The 27,723-nt window shown below is 38.7% G+C and overlaps 1 protein-coding gene across 4 annotated transcripts; it reads right to left on the bottom strand.

The window, feature by feature from the left end:
- Window positions 1-81: 81 nt before the first annotated feature.
- septin12 (septin 12) lies at window positions 82-27,723 on the bottom strand. Of its 4 annotated transcripts, XM_049743864.2 has the most exons (11): window positions 27,463-27,723; window positions 19,975-21,408; window positions 5,577-5,972; window positions 5,354-5,482; window positions 3,954-4,035; window positions 3,680-3,817; window positions 3,367-3,484; window positions 3,202-3,297; window positions 2,996-3,092; window positions 2,716-2,767; window positions 82-2,263 (listed from the first exon to the last, which is right to left on the bottom strand). In XM_049743864.2, the coding sequence occupies exons 1-11, from the start codon at window positions 27,515-27,517 to the stop codon at window positions 2,098-2,100; spliced, it is 2,763 nt and encodes a 920-aa protein (XP_049599821.1). In that variant the 5' UTR covers window positions 27,518-27,723; the 3' UTR covers window positions 82-2,097. The 4 variants fall into 4 exon arrangements, with proteins under 4 accessions (XP_049599821.1, XP_049599822.1, XP_049599824.1 ...); XM_049743865.1 differs by lacking the exons at window positions 19,975-21,408; window positions 27,463-27,723 and adding an exon at window positions 11,422-12,024; XM_049743867.2 differs by lacking the exons at window positions 19,975-21,408; window positions 27,463-27,723 and adding an exon at window positions 9,258-9,788.

The raw sequence follows: 27,723 nt of genomic DNA, 5'->3' as shown, positions 1-27,723 counted from the left end.
AGTACAGAAAGAAGATTTTTTGTTATTCGTACAAAGAAAATATAGTAGGCCTTTTTTTGTTTACAAGATTTTACACTATGCTTTGGAAAGTGACAAAGATTTAATAATAAATCAACAGTGTTAACATGTATATCATAACTATACTTGTAAATACATAAACAATCTTATGCAAAGTGTGTAAATGCTGAGTAGAAATTCAAGGAGCTTGGTACAGAGGTTCAAAATACAGGACAAAGCAGAAAACTCAATTGGGAGGGTTGGAGTGACAACAAAAAAAAAAAAAAAGAGTTCATGGTTCGTCCAACACACTTTTTCCACAACCCAATCACTATATATAGTATTTGCATCAAGTCTCATTTCATAAAAACGTGTGATTATGAAAATAAGCCTACTCAAAATAATCGTTTCTAAGAATATGTTTTAATTCTTCATTTATGCTTGAAAAGCCAGCAAAGCAAGAATCACCATCTTGACATTAACAATCATTCTCAACATTCTACAAGAGTAATCTAAATACAGTTAATATTCCTTTAGTGCGGGAATATTTTGAAATTTTGGAAGTGCAGGTTACAAACTGATATACTAGAAATAACTGAACTTGATGGAATTGCGCTACAAAGTTCTGATCTTCATGTATTCTGGTTTTTATCCTTTATCTAAAAATAATTTTGTTTATAATTCCATTTGTTATTTTCATTTGTAGACCAACCAGAGGATACGCATGACACAAATACATACATGTACAGCCAATTATCGATCCAATTAAAAGCCTTCAATATGCTGTAGTGAACTTCAGTATCCTGTTTTTTTCTTTGGAACTTGTATTGATGAAGCTAAACTTTTTTTTTTTTAACAGATGGGACTATTAAGGCACTCGTGTACCTACCTGATATTTCCCAAACATGTCTATCATCATGTCAAACAGCTCCAATACTCACCAGACAATTAAAAGTAGATTTTTAGTGAATCAGAAATAATACCAAGTAAAAATAAACACAACTGCTGTGACAAATATGCAGTTTGTAGTTCAGTCAAAGAAAAATAAATTAAACAGGTCTGGGTGCGTTTCTGACAAATGATCACACGGATACGGCTATCATAATGTATTTCAAAATAAACTTCACGTAAGACAAACATGTCGCTCACTTGTGATCAGACAGGAACAGTATGAAGAAGTGCACCCAAGCTAATATCAGGTGAAATAATTGTGAATGGGTCATAAAGGTCACGGCAAGACTAATTGTAAGACAATTAGCGTCATGCTGCTCTTTATAACTTGCTGTGCTGCTCAGAATGGCTTCTGATTAGCTGTCCGACCTCATACGAGGAAAGGCAATGATTTTGGCAACCCATAAAACACAAAAATCTATACTTACTCCATACATTGCCCCAAAATTCAAAGTTAAAGGCTTGTGACAGTCATTTTTATCATGCCCTCGACCCTCGTGAAAAAAAAACGGTTCAGAAAATGGATGGAGGCGTTCAACACAAGTTATAATCATTTTAGTTTCCAGTTCGACCTGATGCCGTGAGAAGCTAACTACTGGATACTATATAAACTATGTTTATTTGTAAATTAAGAAATCGGACAAAATAGTCATTAGAAAATGTATAAGAATCATCTAAATTCATGCATTGATCTTTTTCAAAGACACAATGTACCCTGCCCTGTAAAGAATTAGTTAAGGTCAAAAACTTGCCTTGTTTCCTACCTACACAACGACTGTATATATTTCAACCCTGTGTGCAGTTAATTTGCTGCAATTAAGGCCTGGGATGTCAAAACAAATATGACTTATGACCTTTATCTTGAATATAACAGAAAATTAGATGCATTTGTTGTATCATCTTTGTGTCACTCTTGAAACTGACTGCCTTGGTTATGCCTGTATATGCAACCATAACACCAGAAAATAGAAATTATTACATTCAAAAATATTTGTGTTTTTAGTCTCCCATAAAAATCATTCATGAAACAATCTCTGTAATGACCGACAACAACCAAATCTGACATTTCTCCCAACTCGCTTCAAAAATGCTCTCTCGTTTTGAGTAGATGGTTAGCATCGTTCCAGGAGCTTGAGGCTGACGAAGGCATCAGAGGTGGCTGTCTGATTCACATTTGTCAGCAGTTCCATTTTCCAGCGGCCAAGTAGAAAGTCCTTGTTCAATGAAATTCATGTTGCTCTCGTTAAGCCGTCGCACGCGGTATGTTTCATAGTGGATGTTGTGTGTCACATCTTTCAGGTCCTGCAGGTGAGACCTTTAAAAGCGGAGCAAAAATAAAAATCTCAGGTAAAATGTAATCAAAGGTGTATGTTGCAAGCAGATTAGCTCCTTTACATTGTAGTTAAATAGAGAATCGACAAGGTGTTATGTAAGTGATAATCCCTGATTGCACTTTAGTCCTTAACACCGCAGCTCAATTAGAACTTGTTAATTAAGACTCTGACACTCACAAGTGAGCCTGAAAACATTCAGTAGCTTTTGAAACAAGCAACAAAGGTATATGCACGTTGTGTATTTTTGTCAAAGGTTTCTAAAGAAGCCACTAGAGGTCACCAGAGAGTCTATTTCAACTGCTGGTCCCAAGGCCAGAAAAGAAGAATCTGGGATGAGTTTTCTAAAATCTTATAAAATAAATGCCGGAAACACTTTTAAATTTAATTTAAAAAAACACGATATTAATACGATACTCAAAGAAGAAAAGCTCACCTGATGAGGAGATCTCGCAGGTTGGCAAACTCACAGTGTGCCACGTTTTCGACTGTAATAAGAGGGACACGAATAAGCTAATTTATTTAAAAACTTGATTAAAACATACAGGATTGTAATATCTCAACGGGGATGTATTATGAAAATTGACATTGTCTGAAAATGTGACAAATCCGTCATTTAAAATTAATTTCAAAATTTAATTTTCAAAATCTAAATCAGTTCTTTGTCAACCAGTGTTAGAAATAATATTCTGGTAATTTTTTTTTCCACTCCTCACCTTCAATAATTCCCCATTTGGTTTTACGGCCCAACACCTTATTTCCATTCACCTGATGCTCCTTGTCAGTTCCCACCACGGCAAAAGGAATACTTTCCTGCTTACAAACATAAAAGCACATCTACAATGAAGCCCTTGGCAGTGTCCAAAGAATGCACTTCAGATTTCCTCCTCTCTTGTTTCTAAAGGATGAACTATGTTCCTACCCTGATCCTGTCATTGAGGAAGCGTTCCTCTGGATCCTCATCGTATTCTTTCTGGGGATAAACACGAATCCCGTTGCCTGCCAAGTCTTGCCTTATCTGTTAACCATTCAAAGGTAAAACACAGGTCAAGTTGAGAACGGAATACAAACTACTACGTGCCCTTACCCTCTCCTTGAACTCTTGTCGTTCCTCAATGGTAAGTGTGTCAGCTTTAGCAATGACAGGCACGATGCTTACGATCTTTCCCAACCTCTTCATGAACTCCACGTCGATGGGACGTAACCTGGACACACATTTTGATCAGTACGTATTTTTATTTTTTTTAACAACTCATGCACAACAGAATAAAATTGTATACAAGCATATTGTAGCATCTGAAATGAAATATAGTAGTCAAAATTTCTCGAAATCTGTGGTTGTTTCATCACGATGTACAAAAAAACTTTTTGTTTGTGTTGAGTGGAAAGTTTTTTTTTACCTGTGCCCTGTTGCAGCCAGGAAGTAGATGCAGCAGTGGACTCTAGTGTCAGGTATTCTCCTCTTACGGTTGACATGCAGTTCTTCTCGTAGATATTTTTCATACTGCTCGTTGATGTACATGACGATAGGCTCCCAACTTGAATAAAAAGAAAGTAGGCAACATAAATGAGCTACAGATCAATATGAATAAACAATACGATATTAATAATTTAAATGTGGATGGATATTATGTGTGTGTTTCTTCATGGCCTCAGGCTTTATGTGCCACCTACCAGTTCTCATTATTGATCTGATCTCCAAATCCTGGAGTGTCAATCACTGTCAATTTCATCTTCACCCCCTTCTCTTCAATCACTAAACAGGAATGCATAATACAGTACGATGCATGAATATATAAACATAGAGTATTTATGATTTGTTCTAATGAAATGAAATTATCCAATTGGTCAGAAAAAAAATCTTTTCTGAGTTTCTTGGTCACACAATCATGTTGAAGAGCAAAGGCAATCATTTAAGTCCATTGGCAGTGTTGAGTAAGCGCTGAAGAATCTCCTTTCAACGGAAGCAAGGGAGCAAACATCTGCTACCTGAATCATTACCATTTTCACAAACCTACAATAAAGCACCACATGCACCGTCTAGACCGGTCTACAAATCAAAAGCACAGTACAGAAAGTGTCCAAACACCTCCAATAACAGCGACGACTCGCCGTGTTTGCCTGAGATTGACTGTCAAGCGAGCCGTCACCAAGCAGGCGCAAATGACAGAAACAGATTGACGGAATTGGCGTGGTGTGATCTAATGATTTGTCATTTCCCATCCATCTCTACACACTCCTAGGTAAACTAGTTTTTTAATGGACTTTACAGTCGCCGGAGGGACACCATTGCACAACTGCTGCTTCACTTCCGAAAAATCTTCTGGAGCTGGCCAAAACCTGCACTGACATTTGGGAATGGTTATATTCTGTACCTGTTGATATGTAATTCTAGATATGAAGGAAGGTTACGCCATCAAGATTTAGCTAGCTGCTGGTGATGAGTGCAAATATTTTTTCATTTTGTCCCCGAAGCGCTCGAGAATCTCATTAAAACCAGGAATGCGGGGAACAATAAAAACAGATGCATGTTAACTTTTGACAATAACAACAATGTAAGCTCTAGTACATTATTAATAAAGTTGTGTTTTTTGAAAAAACACATGTAAGCACATTGATAACACAGGTGGAGATTTAAACCCAGAACTTCTGGCATGTGAGCCACACATGCTAACCACTAGGCTCATCCACAAATTGAAAGGATGTAATGGTTTTATTTTTAGAGTCCAGTCATGTGGAGGGAAGCTGCTTCTGCTTCTGCTTTGAGGATTTTCAGTCACCAAAAAAAAAAATAAGTGTGGGACTTTGTTCGGTAAAAATGAGGGTGTCATGTGACGAATCCTTGCACGCCCGAGTTCCATGACCATATCTAGGCTTTTTACTGCAGCCTGCTGTTATGGTTACATTTCTGCACGGCCGAAGCTTTCCCTGTTCTCTATATTTCAAATGTGACATGGCTTGAAGAGTCATGAGATTGAGAAAATGTTTACAAGTGATGTCGCACGGACTACAAATCCACAGTTGTGCTTGAGTGAAAAAAATAAAAAACAGTCATGCAGGATATGTGAACTCACTGTGGCTCACTGACTGCAGCTTGACTGTTTGGGAGATTTTCTCCTCATAATTTGGTGTGCAGGACTTCCTACTGACTTTGGATTTGAAGAGAGTGTTGACCATGGTGGACTTCCCCAAACCACTTTGACCTGAAGAAACAAATCAGATGTTTATTTTTAAAATGGCTGCCGAATGACAACTAGTGGGCCTCTGCGTGTAATAAATGAAGAATTGAATGCTCACCAACCACCATGATGTTGAACTCAAAGCCAGCTTTCATGGTCTTGTGTCTCATCTGGTCCAGCACTGCCTCAATGCCCACATAGCCAAACAAGTCACTGCCATGGATGAAGCTCATCTGCAAGTCTGGCACAGATTGGCAGACTTCCACCTTCACCTCTGACTCCACCTCTTTCTTCATCTCTCCTTCCTCCATTCCTTTCTCCTTTTCCTTCTCCTCCACATGGACCTCCACTCCATTCTCTTTCGTTTCTTTGACGGAATTCTCGGAAACGGTGCTCGCTAGTATTGCTTCGCTCTTGTCGTCTGTGACTTGCTCTTCTCCCATGTCGCCATTCTCCTTCTCCTCTCTCTCCTCCATCAGGCAAGGTACCGCTACTTTCAGATCTCCAGCACTTTCTGTGGAATGAAAACACAGATGGAGGTTAGTTGTAAAAGAGATTTGAATAATTTCATTAGTTAGAGGTATATGTTAATTAACGAGGGACTTGGCTGAGAGGTACTATGGCTTCGTTCGAAATTTGCATATCACCAATTAAGCTTTTTTTTAAATTCATACTCCTAAATAGTCTTTTATTTTTTAAATATATATATATTTTTCTATATTTTATCTATTTTCTAAATGATATATATTTTAAATATGTATATTTTTTATATTATTTTCTCAGCCCCCTCTGTATCGGTCAAGCCCTCATTTTGCCCGGGAGAGAAACAAAAAATCCCGGAGCAACGCCTGTAATCAACTTCACAACATCTCGTCTTCCAACCTAAAGTTTGAAAGGAGAAAATGTAACACCCTTTGCTTAGATTCACTTTAGATTCTCTCAACAACTGTGAAACAATTTAACACGTCAATGTTATTAACACCTACTTTAACACCCGGCATCAGGGGTGATTCCAAGATCATGCCTGAGCAAGATAAATGTCAATAAAAATAACAAAAATTGACCTTTAGATGTAATCCAGCTTTAACATGAACATAGTCACATGACACAACAGCTAACTTCTCTCATTCTAATTTAAACAAAGGTTAGTGGTCTGTCACTGACCACCTGAAACATTTCCTAACTAGAAACAAAAAGTCCCCAACATAAATAGCGAGCTCAAATGAAATTCAACAAAATAGGAATTAATATTACTAAGACGTAAATGCAAACTTGAGAAAGAGCATGCTGCTGTTCCCCTGACAGGGAAACTAAATATGGTGCAAGTCCAGGTTTACCTGAGCAGTGAAGCATCACAAGTGTTTGTGTACAGTCTGTGTCTGTAGTCTGGTCTGGTCTGTGCTGTAAGAGGATTGACACTTGAGTGCATATGTGTGTCTGCCTCCAAAAGGCATGACGGAGGCATGTGTGATTAACTTTTGCCGGTTATAGGTGGTATTCTTTTGAATAAATGGTCAGTAGTTGTGAAATAATTTGCATCATCTTTCAACTGTTCTGAAATCCCAGAATGATTGCCAATTTGATTTCCATCTGTAATTTCTATAATTCAACAATAATAATAACAAAAATAATAACAACGATAATAATCATAATTATTATTATTATCACACACACACTCCTCACACACACGTGCACACATAAACTTGAATCCCCCCCTGAAGTGTTAAGCTGCATCATTTAATCAGCTAAAAATATCCAACTGTAAAACCATTGGAACACTGTTAATCCTGATAAGTAGTGACAGAGTAGGAGTGAAACAAGTCTGGGTTTCCTTTAAATACTAAAGTAAGCTTTCATATTATTGTAACAAAAGTTATATAAATATATATAAATAAATCATATATATATATTCCAGTAATAGTTACATGTAGCTTCTTTTTTTTTTTTTACTCCAAGGGGGAAGATTAATGATGAGACACATATATATGTATATATATATATATATATATGGAAGACAAAGTCAACAACGTTTGTGCACGCAAAGCCACTCGGACAAAGTGTGCAATGACTAGTAATGTATGTGAAACGCAAACAGTGTGTCAGGGAAACGGACACAAACTCATTTACTAAGAACACACAAAAAAAGGAAGGCAAACACACATTGTAGGGACACAAACAACAAAGAGAGGTGAAAGGGACACACATATGACTTCTTCCTCTTTCAGTACTGATTTTGCACAGCAAGAGAATTGAAACATGGAGTACTTTTCATGTATGTGTATTTTCTTACATAATACCTTGGCAAAAAAAATCTCTGAAGATTCTGCAAACTATTCGGATTTGAATTAGCTGAAGAAAGCCTAAAAGAAATTGACAACGAGAAAGTAATGGCGCACAAACATGTTGACTGAACACAGCATGTAAACATTTCAGCGCACAGTGGAAAAAGTATGTGAATCTTTTGGCAATAACCTTAACCAAATATTTCTTGTACTTGATGATCAGACCGATCAGAAAACTGTTTTAGTTCTGCAATTTTCTTGCGTTGGCTTGAGGCGATCTGAGGGAGAGGAGCAATTTACTCCAACTATGGACAATCTGTCATAACATGGACTGATGAAGATAACAGTTTTTTTTTTTTTTTAAATAAATACCTTTTCCAGTTAGCAATTCTTGTGAGACCGTTCACACAACTGGTATGCGATTTTTAAAGGGCGAACTGTGAACGATTCCATAAATGGTGAGTGAAATAAAAACACCAAAACATGGAATTGTGGTATTTTTTTTCCTCAAAACTTGAAGAATTTTGTCCCTGTCAAACTCCGAAATGCAATTGCATGTAAAAATGAAAGCACGATTGTGAAAAATCATTTAGGCGCAGCTTAACCTGACCTACTCCAGACAATGAGACCGAAAGAATGCAGATTTATCACAATATTCATTCATCCGTCTTTTGAACTGCTTTGAGAATAATTGGTTGAGCTTGTTGTCAGAAAGACCTTCAAAATATGATTTGACAAATTCTCACTGCTGAGACATCCTGTCTGCAAACCCAATTGATGCAACGCATTCCCCCTCAAGGCACTGACGTTTGACACTCAACCTGGATTTACGATGCGCCATGAGTCATGAGGTGATTTACGACATACCTGAAGATGTGGAGTTTGCCTCACATCTAGATATTCGATAGACACTAAAATCATCCTGTGAAGAAAATTAAATCTGTGCACAGTATGATCTACACATTGTGAGGATGCTTGGAAGATGTGTGTCACTGTGTCATAGCTGAGTTCAATGCAATGGATTCAATAAAGCAGACAGAATTTGTCAAGCCTTTCAAAAAAACAAACATATTTTTTTTTTTAGGTAGCGTCCATCCATTTGGTATACTAGCAATGTATTGTGTCCCTTTATTTGCAACTTTATTCTAATGCAATTTATTTTATATAAATTTTTTTGAAAGAGTATGCCATCGATTGAAATTGTAAAAAAAAAAGACATCTACATCCTTAAAATCTTTAATACACAATTTCGACACAGAACTTTACAGTGCCGGTTGTCGGATAAGGTTCAATTTAAAGTAGATTCCGAGTCTTGCATGCCACAATAAAGTTATTTGCAGGGCTGTTTGATTCAAGAGTTTCAAAGAGGCCTGCTCAACAGTCCCCCCCTCCCCTCCTTCCACATTCTGACCGCCAAAGTGGACCAGTTCTGTCAGCCTTCATTGTTCACCCAAGAGACTGAGCGTACCCCATTGATATCCATGGGGGGATGCAAAGAACAAAAAAGAAATTCCTACCTTCAACTATTCCAAATTCCCACTTGCCTGGCAGCCGCTTCGCTCTTTTTTTTTTGCTCGTGTTGTTTTGAAACGCTTCTTTCTGGAAAGGTTGCTACAAGGTTGATGTCCTGCACTCTGCCTTTGTATGTTTTCCTCTCGGACTGCCTCACGCTCGCTCTCCCCGATGTGAGGAGAAGTGCGAGGAGCCGGCCAAAGAGAGGGAAGAAGAAGAAGAAGAGGGGGGTTTTGGTGGCTAAAAGCAGCACCGGGATCCATTCACATGTAAATTGGCCAAGGAGCTTCCACTAATCCCCATGCGGAGAAGAACGCCTGCCTGGCCTGGCTCCCCTTTGCCTTGTCCTCCCCCCTCTTCTCCGTCAGAATCATTTAGCCTGTCATGGCTGACCTGTCTGCCAGTGCCACCAGACTGCCGCGCTTGCATCTCCATTCCATACGTAGTACCTGAAAAAAACTCACTATGCTCATCCTCACTTCCTGACTGGACCTAGACATGCTTGCTAAATGGAATTCAAGTACTACAAGTACTGCAAGTATTACTACAAGTACAACAACTATTCCAAGTACTACAATTACTAATAGTACAAGTGCTACAAGTACTACAAGTACTATAAGTACTAAAACTACAAGTACTGCAAGTATTACTACAAGTACAACAACTATTCCAAGTACTACAATTACTAATAGTACAAGTGCTACAAGTACTACTACTACTACTACTACTACTACTACTAGTACTACTACAACAACAACTACAACAATTACTACAAGTACTACTACTACTACTAGTACTACTACAACAACTACAACAATTACTACAAGCACTACTACAACTACTACTACTACAAGCACTACTACAAATACTACTACAAGTACTACTACTACAAGCACTACTACGACAACAGGTACTAGTACTACTACCACAAGTACTACTATTGCTACAAGAACCACGACAATGACTACTACTACTACAAGTACTACTAATGCTACAACTACCACAAGTACTACTCAGCCTTCACACACAATTTCTCTAGAAATTGCAATCTCTCATTTATTGGTAAGTAGTTAGAAGTTGGAGTGCCGGAGCCTATCACAGCTGGGAAAAAAAAAAAAATCATTTTCAAGTCGTCAAAGTCATTGGAGATCAATATCCTGAAATCTACTGGCTTGCATCTTCTCATTGTCCTACTCCAACTTGTCCAGTCACTCTTTGGTACAGGCCATCCAATGAGGTATCACATATAAATTATGTGCATTTAAACGACAAATAACAGATTTGGAATCTACAGTGATAATTTCTAGAAATCAATGCAACTGTCAAAATCAGTGCACACTTTCCCTCCAAGTAAGCAAGCAGGGACTATCTGGCTCTGCTGTGTAATGGGTGTGTCTGTATAAGCTCCAGGTCCATGACATTCTATTGTAAACTTTGCTCTAGACATACACGAGGGCTGATGTCTGGAAGTCGTCCTCACCACAACCAAACATAAATCACGGGGATGCAATATTTGAAAGTTTGTATACTGCGCTTCATAAGAGCATAAGGTAAATGTGGTTGGATTACAAATGGTTCAACATAAAATGAAAGGAATTGTGTACTTGAATTGTAAAGAACTTTCGGACATTTGTAATCTTCAAAATAATCAACTCGTATTCAATTTATGGGACGTGTCTTAACATTTTAATTTATTTTGTGCTTATTTGATCTGAGAAGCATGTAGCATTTTTTTTTTCAAATGTATTTTATTATATAGCCAGATGTTATGGGACGCATTTAGCTATGGATTTTTTTTTTTCATAAATTATTTCATGAAGTTAAACTGAAATCATATGTCAAGGCATTTAGTCATCTCTGATACTCTGAACTAAATGTTCCTTTCCACTTCCTCTCACACACAAAGTTACTAAGGAGCTGAGGACAAAAAAAAACCAATCCCATTTTAAGACAAAATTAAGCAACTCTCATCATCCATTGTAATTAATCTCCTCCAAAAAAAAAAAGTCACATGGGAGTAGTTTCCACATATTTCGTAAGAAGTGCCAACCAAGACAGTTTCGCAATACAATAAAATGAACAAAAAAAAATAACCATACATAATATAACTGGTCTAACCACATGTTTAAAGAGTCTAAAAACAGGAAGAAGAAGAAAAGTTTTCTTTACCTGGTGGTTTGGAGACCTGGCACTTCAGCAATGACACACAACTGGGCAGGATGTCATATGTGTGTAAGGAGGGGTGTGACATGCTGAGTGTGTGTGTGTGTGTGTATCAGTCAGAAGATGATGCATTTCCTGGCTTGTGGCAAGGGGAACCGTTTCCTGGTTGAACTTTTTTTTCTCAGTTTCAACACCCAACATATCAGATAGTGAGTAGAAGACATTTCCTTACATTCAAAAACAGTCCAAGATCCTGCAATTATTGAACTATATAGAATCAATGTCAACTGAAAACAACAACTGTGAAACACTACAATTTAAAAATGTCTTAAAACAAACACGCACGCAGTATTAAATTCTCTCAATCCTGTGAGTTTCTGATGTACCGATCATGTTACAGTCATACGACTCCACAGTCACCTCTGAATCTTGACGAATGACATTTCCTAACCATTGCACTGCAGTTGCCTGACCTGATAGGGGAGGCAACGTCAAACAATCCTGAAAAAAAATGTGGACGCCGTAACCTTCTGTCAGTAACTCGAGAAAAGTATGTAAATCTTCAACTTCCGGATGCCAGTTAGTGTGGCTTACCATGACCTGGATGACTAAAAAATCTACACAGGCACTTCAACTTTCGTGTGTCAAAAACCCCCCAAAAAACCCTAAAAAAAAAAAAAAAAATTAAAATAAATAAAAAATGAATAAATAAATAAATAAATAAATAAATAAATAAAAGTCTGAACAAATTGTGGTGAGCAAAAATAAAATAACCTTTTTGACCTATGTGGGGGGGGGGGGGGGGTCACTGGGATGCATCAAGTAGGACTAGTCTATGAAAAAAAGGGGTGCAAGTATTTAAAAACAAGTCCAACTAAATCAATCTTTTTACCAATAACAGTTCCGAATGGTGACTCGGTCCTCCCTGGCACTTTGCATACTCCTCAGCATATCTATCGGGGGGAACGTAAAACACATTCGACTCTGATGTCAAGTAGGAGGCGCAAAATATTCTTCTGAAGTCACTGATTTTCACTCACACCCAAAAATGCCCCAAAGGTGTGAATGTGAGTGAATTTTTGTCAATCTCCTCGTCAGCCCTGGTGATTGATAATGACTGCTTTTGTCAATTATGTCCCTTGATGACTTTTTCTTTCTACCTGCCTCTACGACAGCGTTGTCACGTTTTTGGAACACTTGAGAGATGACAGCATTCCAACATCGCCCACATTATACACTTCCCAGACATCTCACATTCCCACGCTGCTCCTTCATCCGATACTAAAACGAGATTCCCATGGTTTATATTTCCAAGACTACAATAACAATCTTTGTGAAAATGCAGATACCTGGAGAACATATTTTTTATCATTAAGAACATTTCTTAACTCATCTAATGTCTTCAACATTGCTTGGGAAACACATGAAAAAGACATTGTACTGTTGTGCGAGTATGAAGATATACGTAGTATTTGATTGACCAAAAAATTCTTGTGTCAATTAAATAGAAATTTGTATTTTGTTTAAAAATGGATAGCTTTGTAAATTGATGGGTGTGGCCTGTCTAATTTAAAGACAGCGCCACCTTTTGGATGCTTCTACATGCAACAAATTGATGGGGACAACATGGACGATAACCTGAATTGATAGCCAGACAATAATAGGGCGCCTAATATGACTAATCACACTGACACATTCACACACTGAAGTCTGGCAAGTGAATCACGACGGCGTCAGCGAGTGAACGATATGTTGTAATTTATGACTCCAAATGCATTGTGCAACAACAACACAAGTTGGTGGCCAGCCTTGTGAAATGACTAAATGTGAACCAGGCAGTTAAAATATATTTAGACTCAAAAACACCCAGCACAGTGAATTTGGAATCTCACTGGATCTGTTTTGTTTATTTAACCTTCAAACTCCATTGTTGCTTGCTTTACGTCCACCGGGGTCCTCCGATGGGAATAAGTTATTGTCCCATGTTGATTTGATCTTCAAGTGGTACTGTGCACTGTTTATTCAGGCTGAAGAGTAGGAAAAGTGGGGTGATGCCTAGTTCAATTGTAAATACGCTCATTTAGGAGTTGCAATCTCCCAACAGTCCTTGCTAAATCAAAGTTACAGGTGGAAATATTCTCAAAAAGAACCGCTCAGTTTAACCATGAATTTGTAAAATAATAATAATAATAATATTAATAATGTATATAAAAATAATATAAAACACCTACACAAATATAATAATAATAATAATAATAATAATAATAATATATTATTTTAAGAGTGAGGCACATTTGTGGTTGTAATACCATTTTGTACCACTAGAGCGCCTCTTTCTCCACAATATAAAATGGCCCTTTAGGGAGAAGTCATTTGATCCTGGTTACAGGTTCAGCAAGTTACACCAAGTAACAAACTCTTTAAAACAAAACTAAAACTAAACCCTGTTATTAATACACAGGTAAGAAGAGGGATTTTTTATTTTTATTTTTTTTGCATGTGCCTCATCACAAGAGTCAAAATACAAACACAAAAGGACATGTTGCAATAATAGAATGCCACTAATTCTACTGTACATTTTCCTGACGTCATTCTTCATTTGTTGTTTTCTATTTCAATCTTGTCAGTTAGCATTATTTTGCCCATTATGTGCTCAAATTTCCAAATCTATCTTGAGGACAGCAGCAGAATATTTGTTTGACAGCTTAATTGAGACGCTCGTTGAGAAGGTAATAGCTTGAATACAAACATTGGAAATAGAGCAACATGATTTTTTTTAACTGGTTACCAACAAATCGCAGAACCAAAGATATTTAGTCTAACCAAAAGACACCGAACTTTTACTACAGTATTTGGCAACTACTGCAAAATGATTCAAATGACCTCCTCGCCTTTTCTTAAGCACTGCCCTCAAGCTGCAATTACCCTTTGACCAACACTTCTCGGAATGAATCTTCAGAATCAATGGCTTGATTGATGGAATTGTCTGAGAATGTCTGTTCAAGAGCATAAATGACTTTTCAATCATGGGAAAGCTGCTAACCTAGTGAAGTACATTTTTACAAGGGTTAATAAGTCATTAGCATGCTTCTTCGCCGAAGTACAACTGTCCTAACATCTGATCGGAAAATCTTGGCTTAATTGTGCTTAAAAAGCAAACGTAAAAAAAATAATTAAAAAAAAATTGTAATGGACCTCTGGTCTTGGATTTAACAGCACCAGGCTACACATGAACCATAAATGGTAAGACCAAGTGCCAGGACCAACTAAAAAATTGGCAAGGTTGATTTTATAACCATCTGTTCTTGGCAGCATGGTTCAAATGTTCAAATCTTAAAAAGGAGAGCTTGGTACTCATCCCAAAACAGTTTTTCAGCTAGACGGCAACACACCAGTGAGTTGAATGTCCTTTTAAAGTCCAGTAATAAAAGCAGTGGTGGTCACCGGACCTACTACGTTTCTTGCATCTCGTGTTGCCACATCAAACATTGTCTTCTTTTTTTTATACATTCGTGCAGATAGATAGAAGAGATTTGCTGGAGTCCGATGGAAACGTGAGAGGAAAACAACATGTGTTTGAAGGTGATCGCTTTCAGGAAACACATGTGGTCGCTGACCCAGTGTTTCCGTGCATGTGCTGTTTGAGGAAAGTCACAACCTTTCTGTGTTTTTCTCTTGTGTGCACATTTCTATGATGATTAATCATTTCCCAAGTCTATTCTTATGCAACAATGACAACATCTACAAGATTGAAATACTATAGAACTGGACAATAACAAAAAATATTTAATTTTGTTTTCATTTGGACTGTCAAGTTGTTGAAGAAAATATATAAGATAACTTTTTGGGAATTACTCTGATTTCTGGATTCAATGTATTTATTGTTGGATATATTTTGAAAATGTTTTGCCCAATGATAAGTGAATGTAGCTGGAAAGGCTAAAACAAAGCCATCTGTCTGCCAATTAAGACAAGATGGATGATGTAACAGGAGAACGACACCAAACAAAAAAGTCCATCAAAAACGGAATGACTTCAAGAGAAGTAAATAAAACCTCTGGAGGGTCACAGTCAGGGACCTGACGTCATTGCCTTAAGAAAACAATGCACAAAAGAAAATAGGACTGAACTGAAACAGTTTAGCAAAGAGGAATTGTACCAAATTCCTCCTGAGCGTTGTATCGTGTAATCTTTTCCTTCTGTGGAGCTTCCCAGGTGACCAGATGCATCATGTGACCATCCTAATGCTGTGAAAAGCATTTTCAAGCTCCGCCCATTCTCCGAGCTGGCAGGAGCCACATGTCAACATTGCACCTTGTTCTAATTTTCTTTCTTTTTTTTGTTGCAATGAGCAGTTTCCTCTGGTCGTTGCCATGGGGACGCAATGATGCCAACCTGTGAACTTTACTGCCCTTGGGGTAAAGGAAATGAAGATCTCATCATTGTTTTCTATCCTTTCACGAACTCTTCCTTTCCTGGTCATCTGAATGCTCTCCATCTTAGCTCACTACCTTCCTCTTTCTCCGTCTCTTCTGTTTGTTTGGCATTAGGGGGATTAGACATGAACGCTAGTGCTCCCTTGGGCCAAAGAGCACATTACAAGAAATTGCTGATGCACATCATGGGAATGACCTTGTCTTGAAGGTCACTGGATAAGTGATAATTGTTTGTAATAAGGCCAGATATGTAGGTTAGGGTGGAGTTCCAAAAAAAAAAAAAAAAAAAAAAAAAAAGATGGAGATGTTTGTGGAAAATGCTGGGGCATGAAAAGTAGATAGCAATGATAAGAAAATATAGCGTATTTAAAATAAACAATAATAAAATAAACAATAAATAAATAAATTAAATTAAATTTGGAATTTTTAAAATAAAAAATTCAGATGCAAATGTAATCTTTCACTTTCGAGCACTGACCTAAACCATGCTAGCCTTTGCTCAAACCAGACACACTCTCAATAGGTGTGAAGAACATGGAAGGATCTCACGTTCAATTTGAGAGGTCAAAGGGCACCCATGTCAAGACAGTTGAGCAGATTGGAAACAAATCCAAGATGAGCTCAGCTGCAGGCGACTATTGCATCCCAACTTGCATGCGCCTTTAACACGTGGCTTCAGTGAGTAAGTTGGGAAGTTACTTTTGAGCATTCTTAGCAAAAAAAAAAAAAAAAAAAGTGTTTCCACTGGAGCATGTACAGACCTGCGTCTAGCCTGCGGTTCAGCGAGGAGTTAAAAATGTGTAAAACGAGGAATCCCTTTTTGACGCAAGGGTAGAAAATTCCCTCAGATCTCCAAGCAGATTCCTGAAGCATAAAATATATTTGTATTGTATTGTAGATAAAAGAGTCTCTGGGACAGCCGGTCACAATTCACATTGTGTGACGTACCCATTAACTTTGATTCCTTTGTACCATTTCATTTTCTTTCATACCATGCCAGAGAACATGAACGATGTAATAAGGTGTCATTTGGACTAAAGGTCTTTGTTGGAGGGTCACCGCTACTGATGGATAATTATTTTGTTCCCCTCTAGCTTTGTGTAAATTAAAGGCGCTGGTATGATTGCAAATCTGACGTCGCTGCTTTTTCACACTTCTCATGTAGAGTGGTGAAGGTGAAGCCATAAATTTGCAGCTTGGGCCTCATGTTAAAAGTTTCCAATATGTAAATAAATCACTGCATTTGCAATTTATGAATGGCCACCATGAGTTCTACTTTTTGTAGACGGGCAAACAAACGTGCTTGGCATAAAAGTGGTCGCATCTTTATTTTACTCCTTGCACTAAAATAAAAAAAAAAAATCCAGGCTTTATATTTTGTATTGAGTAAGAGTAGAAACTAATTTTAAAATCTCTTACATACCTTCTGCTGCACTCCCCTTACAGGTGAAGTATTCATACCTCTGAATTACAAGCCACAGTGAATCATTCGTCATGACATTTCTTGGTCTATCCCCCTCTTTTTGAAGTGTTAAGTTACCTTTGAAGAGCCCAGCGTGGGCTCCTATGGGAGCAGTTTTATAAAGTGAGGTCATAGCGACTGACCCCCGAACTCTGTAAGGACATGTTTGGCTTTACAGCTAATCACTGCTCATCTTGTCATACTTTCCACTATTTTCCATTTGAGAGAGAGAGAGAGAGAGAGAGAGAGAGAGAGAGAGAGAGGGGAGGGAGAGAGATAGAGAGAGAGAGAGAGAGAGAGAGAGAGAGAGAGAGAGAGAGAGAGAGAGAGGGGGGGGGGAGGGAGAGAGAGAGAGAGGGAGAGAGAGAGAGAGAGAGAGAGAGAGAGAGAGAGAGAGAGAGAGAGAGAGAGAGGAGAGAGGGAGAGAGGGAGAGAGAGAGAGAGAGAGAGAGAGAGAGAGAGAGAGAGAGAGAGGAGGGAGGAGAGAGAGAGAGCTCTCATTTTTATTTTTTTATCATTTTTTTTCTTATTTTATCATTATTTTGTATTATAGCTTTTATTTATTTTTGAGAGCGAGAGAGAGAGAGCTTTCACTTATTTTTCTTTTTTTTTCTTTTTTTTCTTATTTTATCATTATTTTATATTAGAGCTTTTAGCTTTTTTATGAGAGAGAGAGAGAGAGAGAGAGAGAGAGAGAGAGAGAGAGAGAGAGAGAGAGAGAGAGAGAGAGAGAGAGAGAGAGAGAGAGAGAGAGAGAGAGAGAGAGAGAGAGAGAGAGATTTCTTTTCATGATTCTGTGGACAAAAGCTAGCTTATTAAATTGCAAACTAATATTTTGAAACATATTAGGAGCGGCAGTATGTACTACGCCATTTGGGGCTAGCTGACACCGACAGCTGGGGAACTTTATTTGATTCTCAATGGAAAAAAAGGCCTTGAAAGAAGATGAAAAACATGACGGAGCACATCAGAATGTGATGTGCGGGGAGGGAACATCTGTAGTGCACTTTGGAGCCTCGGGGACGCAACAGCGCGTCCCGCCATGGTCAGTAAAGGATATTGTGATATATTGTGAGAAATCTTAGTAAGACTACAACACAATTTAAAAAAATAAAAATCCCATGGCGCAGAACATTTTAAAAGTAGCTATAGCATTTTCCATCCTCGCATATGAAGACGAGATACTACAGGTAAGACGGCATTGATAAGGTAACTTGACTGATCACATGTAAAATAACTTCCCCAAGAAAAAAAAAAACTTGAGACTTGCACATATGTGACTTGTTCCCATCAGTGCTATTGTGTAATTTAAAACACACGGCACCAAAAGTCTGACGTTCCCCAATTGATTCAAGATTTGTTTTCATTCTTTGTCCTCACTTTGTTTCTCTCCGACTTTTCTTTTCCTCTGTGTTTTGCTTTACAAGTAGAGAAAAAAAAAGACAAGAGGAAAGAGGTCCAAGGGCCACTTTTGTTGTTTGGATGTTTTTCTAAGCAAAACACAATAATTCACATTGTGGACAATTACCAAGCATTTGTCTGTTATTTACAGTCTGAACTCAGATGAAAGTGTTGCCGCACGATGCCGGAATGTTGTGTCAAAATCACAGCAACACATTCCCAACCTAAAAGGAGACTCCCATTGTTAGACTCAAGATAAGTAAGCAAATTACAGTTCAACTTTTGGAACTCTCTTGCCGGGACACGACCAATCAAAACAAAGTAAGCCATCCAAAACATACATTTTTGAACTCTAAATGAGCATCCACAAATTATCTTCCCAACAACGTGAAAAGCAGAAGATACCAATTGCGGTTCTGAAAATGATTGTATTGATGTTTGATGTCATTCCCTGATGGGAAACTCCAGACAGGTGCCTTTTAAACACATGCATCCTGTTTGGAATCCTTCCTAGTCTCTCACGTAAACATGCAACATGTCTCTTGAAATAAAAAGGAGAAGAAGCAATAAATCAATCTCCGCTAAAGGGCAAGTCAGCTGAGGTAGTGTATAAATTCATCAAGTCATGTTTAATACGATTTACAATCTTCTCCAAATATAACGGGGTTTGATAGCTCAATAGACCTCGTGGACAAACATCTTGAAGAGTGGTGAACTTTAGACAGAATTGTTCACTTTGTTATCAGAGGGAAGCAGAAGCCCGAGGCAAGAAGGTTGGGAACCAGAATAGCTTTAGCTGTTAAAAATATCCGACAGTTGCAAAAAAAAAAAAAATGTTTGTGTGGTTTAAAACATAAAATAGCAGCCTGCTGATTTAGTCATCAAACACTGAAACGCAAATGTTTTAAGTGTCTAACTGATTTTGTGTGTTTATATACACTACTATAGCTGAAGGAAACCATTACAATGGGTGTGGTAAGCAACTCATCTGCTAACCTTGTCTTGTTTTCCTTAGCTGACACGAGGGAAGTCCCCTGTCATCATTTGTTAAACAGAGCTTATTCCTCACACCCAGCCACCCACTCGCACAAAAACAAACACAACTGTGTCGTGTATCTGTATGGGTGGATTTCGTGAAAAGGTTTTTATGCAGTTGGATTTCACAACTCTCTTGAAGCTCAAGTTACGAATGACCCTGATTTTTGGAGCTACGTGCAAAATGTTGCTAGAAATGGCACATTTATATTATATAATTCTTACCTATGTTTTTCTTCTTGTCATGTCCTCCTTTTGGGATAAGAATCATCTCTGCAGGACAGCTAGGTTCAGAAGACAGCACTCCGATTTTTGGAATTGCAGAAGGTTGGATGACAGTTCCTTGGCTTGTATCGGCGATGACAGGTCGGGAGAATGAGGCAATCCTCTGCAAAATTGAGCCTACGCTATCTCCGACATCACTAGGGCCATGTTCCAAAGTCCCAGTAGCTCTGGGGCTGGAAGATTTAGGTGGGTCAGGATTCACTTGAAAAACCTGAGGCCTGGAAAGGGTTCCCAAGTGGACTGGAGATAGGGGCATGGGTGAGCATCTCACTTCTGGAACAGGAAAGGAGCCTGTAGTTGAATGGCTTGAGAAAACGGGATGAGATGGTGCATCGGAAGAACTTTCAAGGCTGCTTAGGGAAGCTGATGGGCTTGCCAAAGTGGATGGGGAGTTGGTATGATGCTGAAGGCTCCCGGTGCCTCTTGGAGGAGGCTTTGGAGGGTTGATGGGTCGTCTGATAACTTTTGCAGGGGATGTAACAGAGGTGGTGCTCACCAAGCTATCCAGGTCCAAGGGGAACTTACTGAGACGTGGAGTTTCTTTAGCCTTGGCTTGGGTAGTCTGGGGACTTGGATAATGATGACTGTTGGGACCACAGCTACTCTCAACTTCAAGGGAATTGGGATTTTGAGGTTGGCCATTCCAGGTGGCATTGGTATACCTCAAGCCAGGAGAAAGCAGGTCTCCACTTCTTTGTGCACCATCTCCACCATCACATATTTGAATATCTAGGCTGGGCATGGAGCCATGATTACTCCCATGAGGATCTGGTGGCCCCATCATTCCTTTTCCCTGCTCCAATGCTGAGTGAAAAACAGTCCCATGAGAGGAGAACTTCTTCAAGTTGTGATTGTTTCCCAATTGAGCGCCTGCCTGTAGCTGCTGTTGTGGACTCAGATATGACGTCAACTTGTTAGGATGAAGTGAACCTCCACCAACTCCAGAGAACTCAAGGCTGGAAGTGGAGCTATGAAGGCTGTCATTGTCACTTCCTGGTCCACGTAACATGGAGAAGCCATTGTTGGGATTTGCCCTGCTTTGAAAGGACGCCGCTCGAGTCACAGAGGTGTTAATGGCCGGTTTGTTTGTGGTTCCTCGATTGAAGGACAGACTGCTGACCACCGTACGTGATCTTAGGACCGGGCTGGGATTAGAACTTCGGCTGATATGGGCGTGGTACCCTGCAGAGCCCAGGTTGCTGATGTTGTTGAAAGATGAAGAAGGAGATTGTCCTCCTCGCCGATCCTCAACGGCTTTGTTGTTGCTGTGGAAGAAATGGGACGGCGACGGAGAGACGGGTGAGGAGGTAGTGGATGCCGAGGAGAAGGATGGTATATCGTCCACATCTTCGATGTCAAATGATCTCTTCAAGGCTGTAAATAAAAAGAAAAGTGGATTTATGTCTTTGGTTTTAGATCTTTCAGAGATTGGTTGCATCACCAATCGTTAATCGTTCTTTGTGATCCATCTATTCCATCTGACAAGCGTGATTGCATTGTTGCTGCTTCCCGTATCAGGCTTTGTTATTTTTAATCAAGACTTCGGAAAGGTGTTGATTTTAGTCGACTTCCTTTTACTAAATAGACGGAATGAAGATGTCGGAATTGCTGAAAGGCATAAATTGTGATTCATAATACTCAAATTTCAACTGATGGTATGAATCCACACCTAAGCTTTGAATCTTTGACTTTCCATCAAAACACACTTTAAAATGAAATCGATACGGTGGATACACTGTCCTAGCTTATTATTATTTTATATTTAATTTTCTCAGCTTTCTCTCACTATTGTTCAGGTTTCTTAGCATGAATGATCTTTGACACTTGCCTTTGTACGGCAATGGTGTCCCTTTCCTCTATTGAACACAAACACTCTACTTTCATACCGCAAAAACACAAAGAGGGGATTGAGGTTGGGTCTTGGTTTTTGCACGGTTTTGCGTTACCCAACAACTGCAACACGACATGATTGCGGGGGTTAGCTTAAGCAATGTGAAATTTTAGGGTTAAAGTGATGACGTAAATATTATTCTAAATTATAATATGATCATTTTTGAAAGATGCTTTGGAGTACTAACTTTACTAAAGCCTTAGAAAAACATGAGGTTTAATTTTGTATTAATTTTATTGCATTTACAAAGTTTGTTTTGCGACAGAAATGATTATTTTTAGCTACTTGCTAATGTACCTATCAGTGTTCAGAGGGAATAATGTCATCTTTCAAAACTTTTAAACTTGACCCAAAAAAGACAAAGCAGGGCATTTAGACTTTAAGAAGAATTTGTGTGAATTCATAGCGCTAAGCTTAGCAAGCTAAACTGTAACTCCACAAGCCTTCACATATAATTTGAACTCAAAGAGTCTCTATATGTTGCATGACCGGACCAGTGACCTCTCAGTGCCATACAGACACACTCATTGACTTTAAGGCATATTGACAGTGTGTTCATGTTACACACTCGGTGAATTTCATGAATGAGCTTTTCATCCGTTTGAACTGAATGCATTTTTTATGTGAAATTGCAAAATGTGTACAGAAAGGACTATTTCCAAAAACATTCTATTTTGAAAACAAAACCATCTAACACTAGCCACTTTTTGAATCCATGAGGTAAATATTTCTGTGGTCTATTTTAAAGCTGCCATTGTTTTCAATCAGTGCTTTGCGCTGAGACTGACTTCCTGTTGCTCAAGAGGCCTTATCATCTTTTTGACGGCTGACAGAAGTAAAACTATGGCAGCAATAAAACGGGCCTTATGTTCATATGTTAGCTGTTGCTATTTGAGACACCATTCAAATCACTTTGTCATATTTGATTTAATAAAAATATTTTTCTTGGAAGTCAACTGTGTTCACACCCACAACGGCGCAGATACCCGTTTTTAACCGCATGTATCTGTGAAAATACCCAAATTTCATCTAGCTCACCTCTCCTTGCCTAGTTGGATACCTTAAAACTGTGAGCAGTGCTTTTCTCTGATATTTAGAATTGGACTCAAATGAATAAAAAGTACATAAATAATGATCGGTTGGGTTCTGGCTTCACGCAAACATAAAAACACATAACAAAGTCCAATTTTGGTTCCTTCCTGTGAGGACTCATGGCCTCGGAAGGCTCCAGGCAGGCTGGGAGGTGTGTGCCTGTGTGTCTGTTGACGGCTGTGTGAACTCACTTGGCTGAGGCTACGAGTGCAAACCTGCCCTAAGTGCAAGAGATAAAGAGTCCCGGTATCAGGTAATTGCTGGCACCCTCCTGGAGACTGGAGAAATAATTACGGTGGCAATTGCTCATCAGCTCTCTGCATTGCGTGTGTTTGTGCATGCGTGTTTGCGTATGGTCTATTTACTCGAAACTCTACTTCCTTTTTTCTCACAGTTGTATAGAACCTAATCTCTCAAAATTAGATTATCTCCCACAGCACCATTGGAATTTTTTCATGTTTTCCTTCCTATTGTTTTTATCTTAATATAAAATTGAGTAACTTGTTTTTTTTATATTGATACGGAAACTTGAATATTAATTATAAAATGCCTACTTGATTCTAAAATGTTTATTGATGGTGGAACGCATTATTTCTGTGATTTTCAAACCCAAACATCTTGCAGCTTGACCAATACTGTAGTATTATGTACAGTTCTTTCTTGTACTCCTTGGAAAAGTTTGACATTAGTTTTGACAGCTGAAATAAAGAAAGTCAAAACACTGGACAATAGTTCCTTTTACACTGCCATCTTGGGAAAGGCGTGACAGAATGTTCAGCGATAAGACATCAGCACGGTCGTATCTTTGAATAAATAGCACTACCAACTTAGCATCTCCGTTACGGAACGCTCTAACACTTTTGAAACGTACTGGGTGGTATTGTTATGAAAACAAATCAAGCAGCATGATGGTGGACATTGCGCAATATACTCATACAATAGCCAATTATTATTAGATTGTGAATGGGACTCAGATTGCATCGTTGCAGTCACTGTCCAAACTTAAGCTGGGAAAAAAGACAAACTAACGTATGGCCTTAGGTTTATTAGCTTAACTGCATTACAATATGAAAATGGAAACATTTGAGTCTTCCGCAGACTGACAGTGACAAATGGAAAATTGCCGTTTACATAAGGGTCACGCTTGAAATGAGCTCATGTGTCTTCTTCCTGTAACGTCAGTAAACACTGAAGAATGACGCGCTGCAGTTGTTGCAGCTTTTGGCAAAAGGCCCTGAGAAGGAAAACATGGAACAACTGCTTGCGACCTCTCAGGGTCAAGATCATTAATAACATCACGCAATGCTCGAGACTAACTGACGATTTCAAACTAATTTGCATATTTTGAAAACCCAGCTATGACCAGCGAGATGGATTCTTTTGAGAACCAGTAAGTATTAAGGGGGGGCCCCAGTTTGTCCTTTGGACACACAATAAGAGGAGGCCCAGTCAGGGCATGTCTATGACCATCCTCCCCCTATTTCTTGCAAATTCCATACAGGTAACCCTGACAGATAAGGCAACAGACTTTGCGAGCCCATCCAGTGAGGATCTGTGATAACAGACACATGCATTAAAATAACTCCAATTTAGCTAAAGCACATCTGGAATACACATTCCAAGAAGCCCTTTGCAAAGTTTAAATACGGAAAATGACACAGGGCGAGGCAAATACATGACATGGTTATTTTAGATGTCTTGCAATTATTAAGCACCTGAAAAATAAGACAATAATGGATTAAATGACCCGTCTGTCCAAAATTTGATTTGACAAATGTTGCTAGTCAGTTACAATTTGGACACTAGGTGGAAAATGCTAAAGGCCTTCTGACCTGGTGTTTGTAGGTGTGTCAGCCTCGTAAATAGTTTGAGTGTAACACACCTAAGATGGGAGGATCATGACAAAGTAAATGAGGGGAAACCATTCAATTTATGTTGTTTTATTTTTAAACCACCACTGTTGAGTTGCATTGACACTTCTGTGCCTCCTAATCTGCAGACATTTTTTTTGCAAATCAAAATTTCAAGACTCATGTGCAGATTCAATTTTCAGGGCTAAACAATCATTTTTAGAAAAAAAATCCAATCATCTGAATTTTTTTTTCCTTATCAGTACAAACTAATCTACACTAATAGTTTTGTCTCCCCTCTTTTAATGGCTAAAATGTTTAGGGTGTCTTAAGCAACTTCAGACATGCCAGGATAAAAGACAGCACACACTGAAGTCTTGCCAACTTCTGATCCATTAGAGAAGAATGGCCTGGCAACCAGCCACATCAGGTGCTACCTGAGCATGTGTCGGGTTAGGGACCCACTTGAGACAGATCCCCCCCCCCCCCTTAAAGAAATAAATAACCAATTAGGTGGAAACACTGACAGATTCACAGTGTTAGAAGCAACTAATATAAAGTATTCTACGCAATTACATCTTTCTCGCTGTCATTTTACCAACCACTGACATCCTTGGTTGATGTGCTCACCACGTTAGTACAAGCTGGAATGTTTTTGTGAGGACAGCTTGTGGTGAACAAAGACAACGAGGGCTATGTGTTTGTGATTTTGTGTGAGTGTGTAGGGTGACTGGGTCAGTAAGTCATGAGACCCTCTCTGATCTCTAGCAGTACCAGAATGTGACAGGGACTGTGAGGCAGCTTTTGGCCTCCCTGGCCTCTTCTAATCTTTCGGGTCAGCCAAAGGGCTGAATGCTCTGTTGTCTCAATGGCCTATCAAGCGCCTTGACTTTGTTTGCAGGTTCACAAGTGACTCTTGACACTTTGGTATTCATATTTGATATTTACTATTGCAAACATGATTATTTTTTTTGTATTTTAGAAATAAAAATACACATTTTGAATTATTATTTTTATTTTTTATATTATTATTTAAAGAAATGCAACAGCCCCTTTTTGGAATTTCGAGGTTTCCACCTGATGTTCCACCTTCATGGGCACTAGACTTGCAAGTAACAACTTCTGGAGAGAAGTTCTTGCAGAGAGGAAAAATCACATGCATAAGTCTATGGAACGCTATTTCTCAAGGAATGCCAACTGTTGTTTGGGTCCATAGGCTCAAACAGGAAACGTCACCCACGCAAAGGCTAATAAAGACTTTTGTGAGCCGTTCTTTGTCTGTTGCCTTGTTGTGAAATTATGCTTTCATCAGTTGATGGCCAAGCACTTTACAAGATGGGACACCATGGTGCGTATGAACTGACATGCATTGCAGACATTCCTTTCCTTTGATTTTTTTTTTTTTTTTGGGGGGGGCCACTTGACTTTTTAAGACTGACAAAAAAAAAAATCTGTGGTGTCCATAAGCCTTTTACAGTACAATTGTGAAAAAGAAGCTACTGTGGCAGTCTATGGCCCAAGGCTACACTAATTTGTTTAGAAGCACAAATCAACACCTGTCTTAGTAAAGGAATGTGGAAAGAGAGTTAAGAATGAAAGGAGAGAGGGCAGCTTTTGTTGCGCTGGCCCTGCGGGGCCTCAGGACAAGATGGATCACCCTGATGAGGAGCTGGGAGTGTGCCGTTTTTGACATCTGCTTTTCTCATGATGGAAATGTCCACAAATAAAAATATTTTCTTTTTTATTGTTGTCTTGGTTGTTTATCTCCAATCATTGGTCAGACTGAACCAAGAGCAAGAAAGCAGAAATTTGATATGACAGCTATCTATCTATCTAAAATTGAAAATATAAAGTACATATCTGATGATAGATAAGAGAAGATGAGATATGGAAAAGTGAATGTCAGTCAAGCAAGCCGACTATGTGGGTATGAACATCAGGATGTGGTGAAACAGAGTCAAACAGGGTGTCCATTCACAAAGCCAAATTTCCTGCAGCTGAAGAGCTGCTATTGTCTCCTGATGGGATGCATACGTTCTCTCTCAGTTTTGTTTTTGTTTGATTGTTGGTCGCTTACCTGCTCGGAGTGTTTTACATTTAACTCTAAAGATAGTGAATTAATAATGAGGATGTTTTGGGAGATTCTAGGACGCTGTTCAAAACATTTATTTTAGTTATTTTAATGTCAAATTGAAGGCCTGGGTGCAAAATACCACCAGCCATATTGTTTTCTTGTTTTATTCTAGTGTACCACAAATGCAAATTGTCACCACTTGAAGCTTTTATTTTTTCAAAACCCTCTTTAAAATACACTGAACTATTTTCTTTGACATTTCAAAACGAGTTTTCCAATTAAGTGTCCCAAAAAGTTTATATTAAGTTCATTGATGTGTTTTTTCTTTTAACTCCTCGTAAATATTTTTTTTTAAACGTCAATATCATGCCACTCCTGTGCAGCCAGCCCCAATGCAGACAAGAAGTCTCCTCTTTGCGCTGAATGAACAAACAGCTCAAGGGTGCAATTACACGTTTGCGTTTTACTACAGCAACAAAACGAGCGGCAGTAAAGCAATTCAATATTACAACTTCACATACCTTCAAAATCTGATAAAATCCCTTCAAGGTGGTCATTCACGGAGAGTGCCGACATCCTGTCTAGTAAAGAAGTCTCCGTGATGCCACTCCAAGTCTGATGAATGAAGTTTTTTTTTTTTTCTGGTCTCCAAAAGATCCCTAAAATGAAAGTTCAAACCAAATGAGAGCTATTGACTAATTGGCAGGAGTAATCTACGCTTCTACTGCTGTCCCGTCCGCGTTGTGGCCACTCACTGGTGTCCGATTTGGCTCCAGCAACAC

The sequence above is a fragment of the Syngnathus scovelli genome, chromosome 16 (genome assembly GCF_024217435.2).
Source record: "Syngnathus scovelli strain Florida chromosome 16, RoL_Ssco_1.2, whole genome shotgun sequence".
Classification (NCBI taxonomy): domain Eukaryota; kingdom Metazoa; phylum Chordata; class Actinopteri; order Syngnathiformes; family Syngnathidae; genus Syngnathus; species Syngnathus scovelli.
The sequence above is the reverse complement of the archived record's forward strand: the minus strand, read 5'-3'. Positions and strand labels throughout refer to the sequence as shown.

Excerpts from the sequence above, each read along its gene's own strand:
- septin12 (XM_049743864.2), bottom strand. The coding sequence starts at position 27,517 with ATGTCGGCACTCTCCGTGAATGACCACCTTGAAGGGATTTTATCAGAT. Across the intron at positions 21,409-27,462 it reads GATTTTATCAGATTTTGAAG|CCTTGAAGAGATCATTTGAC; the intron begins GTATGTGAAGTT and ends TTTTATTTACAG. Across the intron at positions 3,818-3,953 it reads CAGATCAATAATGAGAACTG|TTGGGAGCCTATCGTCATGT; the intron begins GTAGGTGGCACA and ends TTTTTATTCAAG.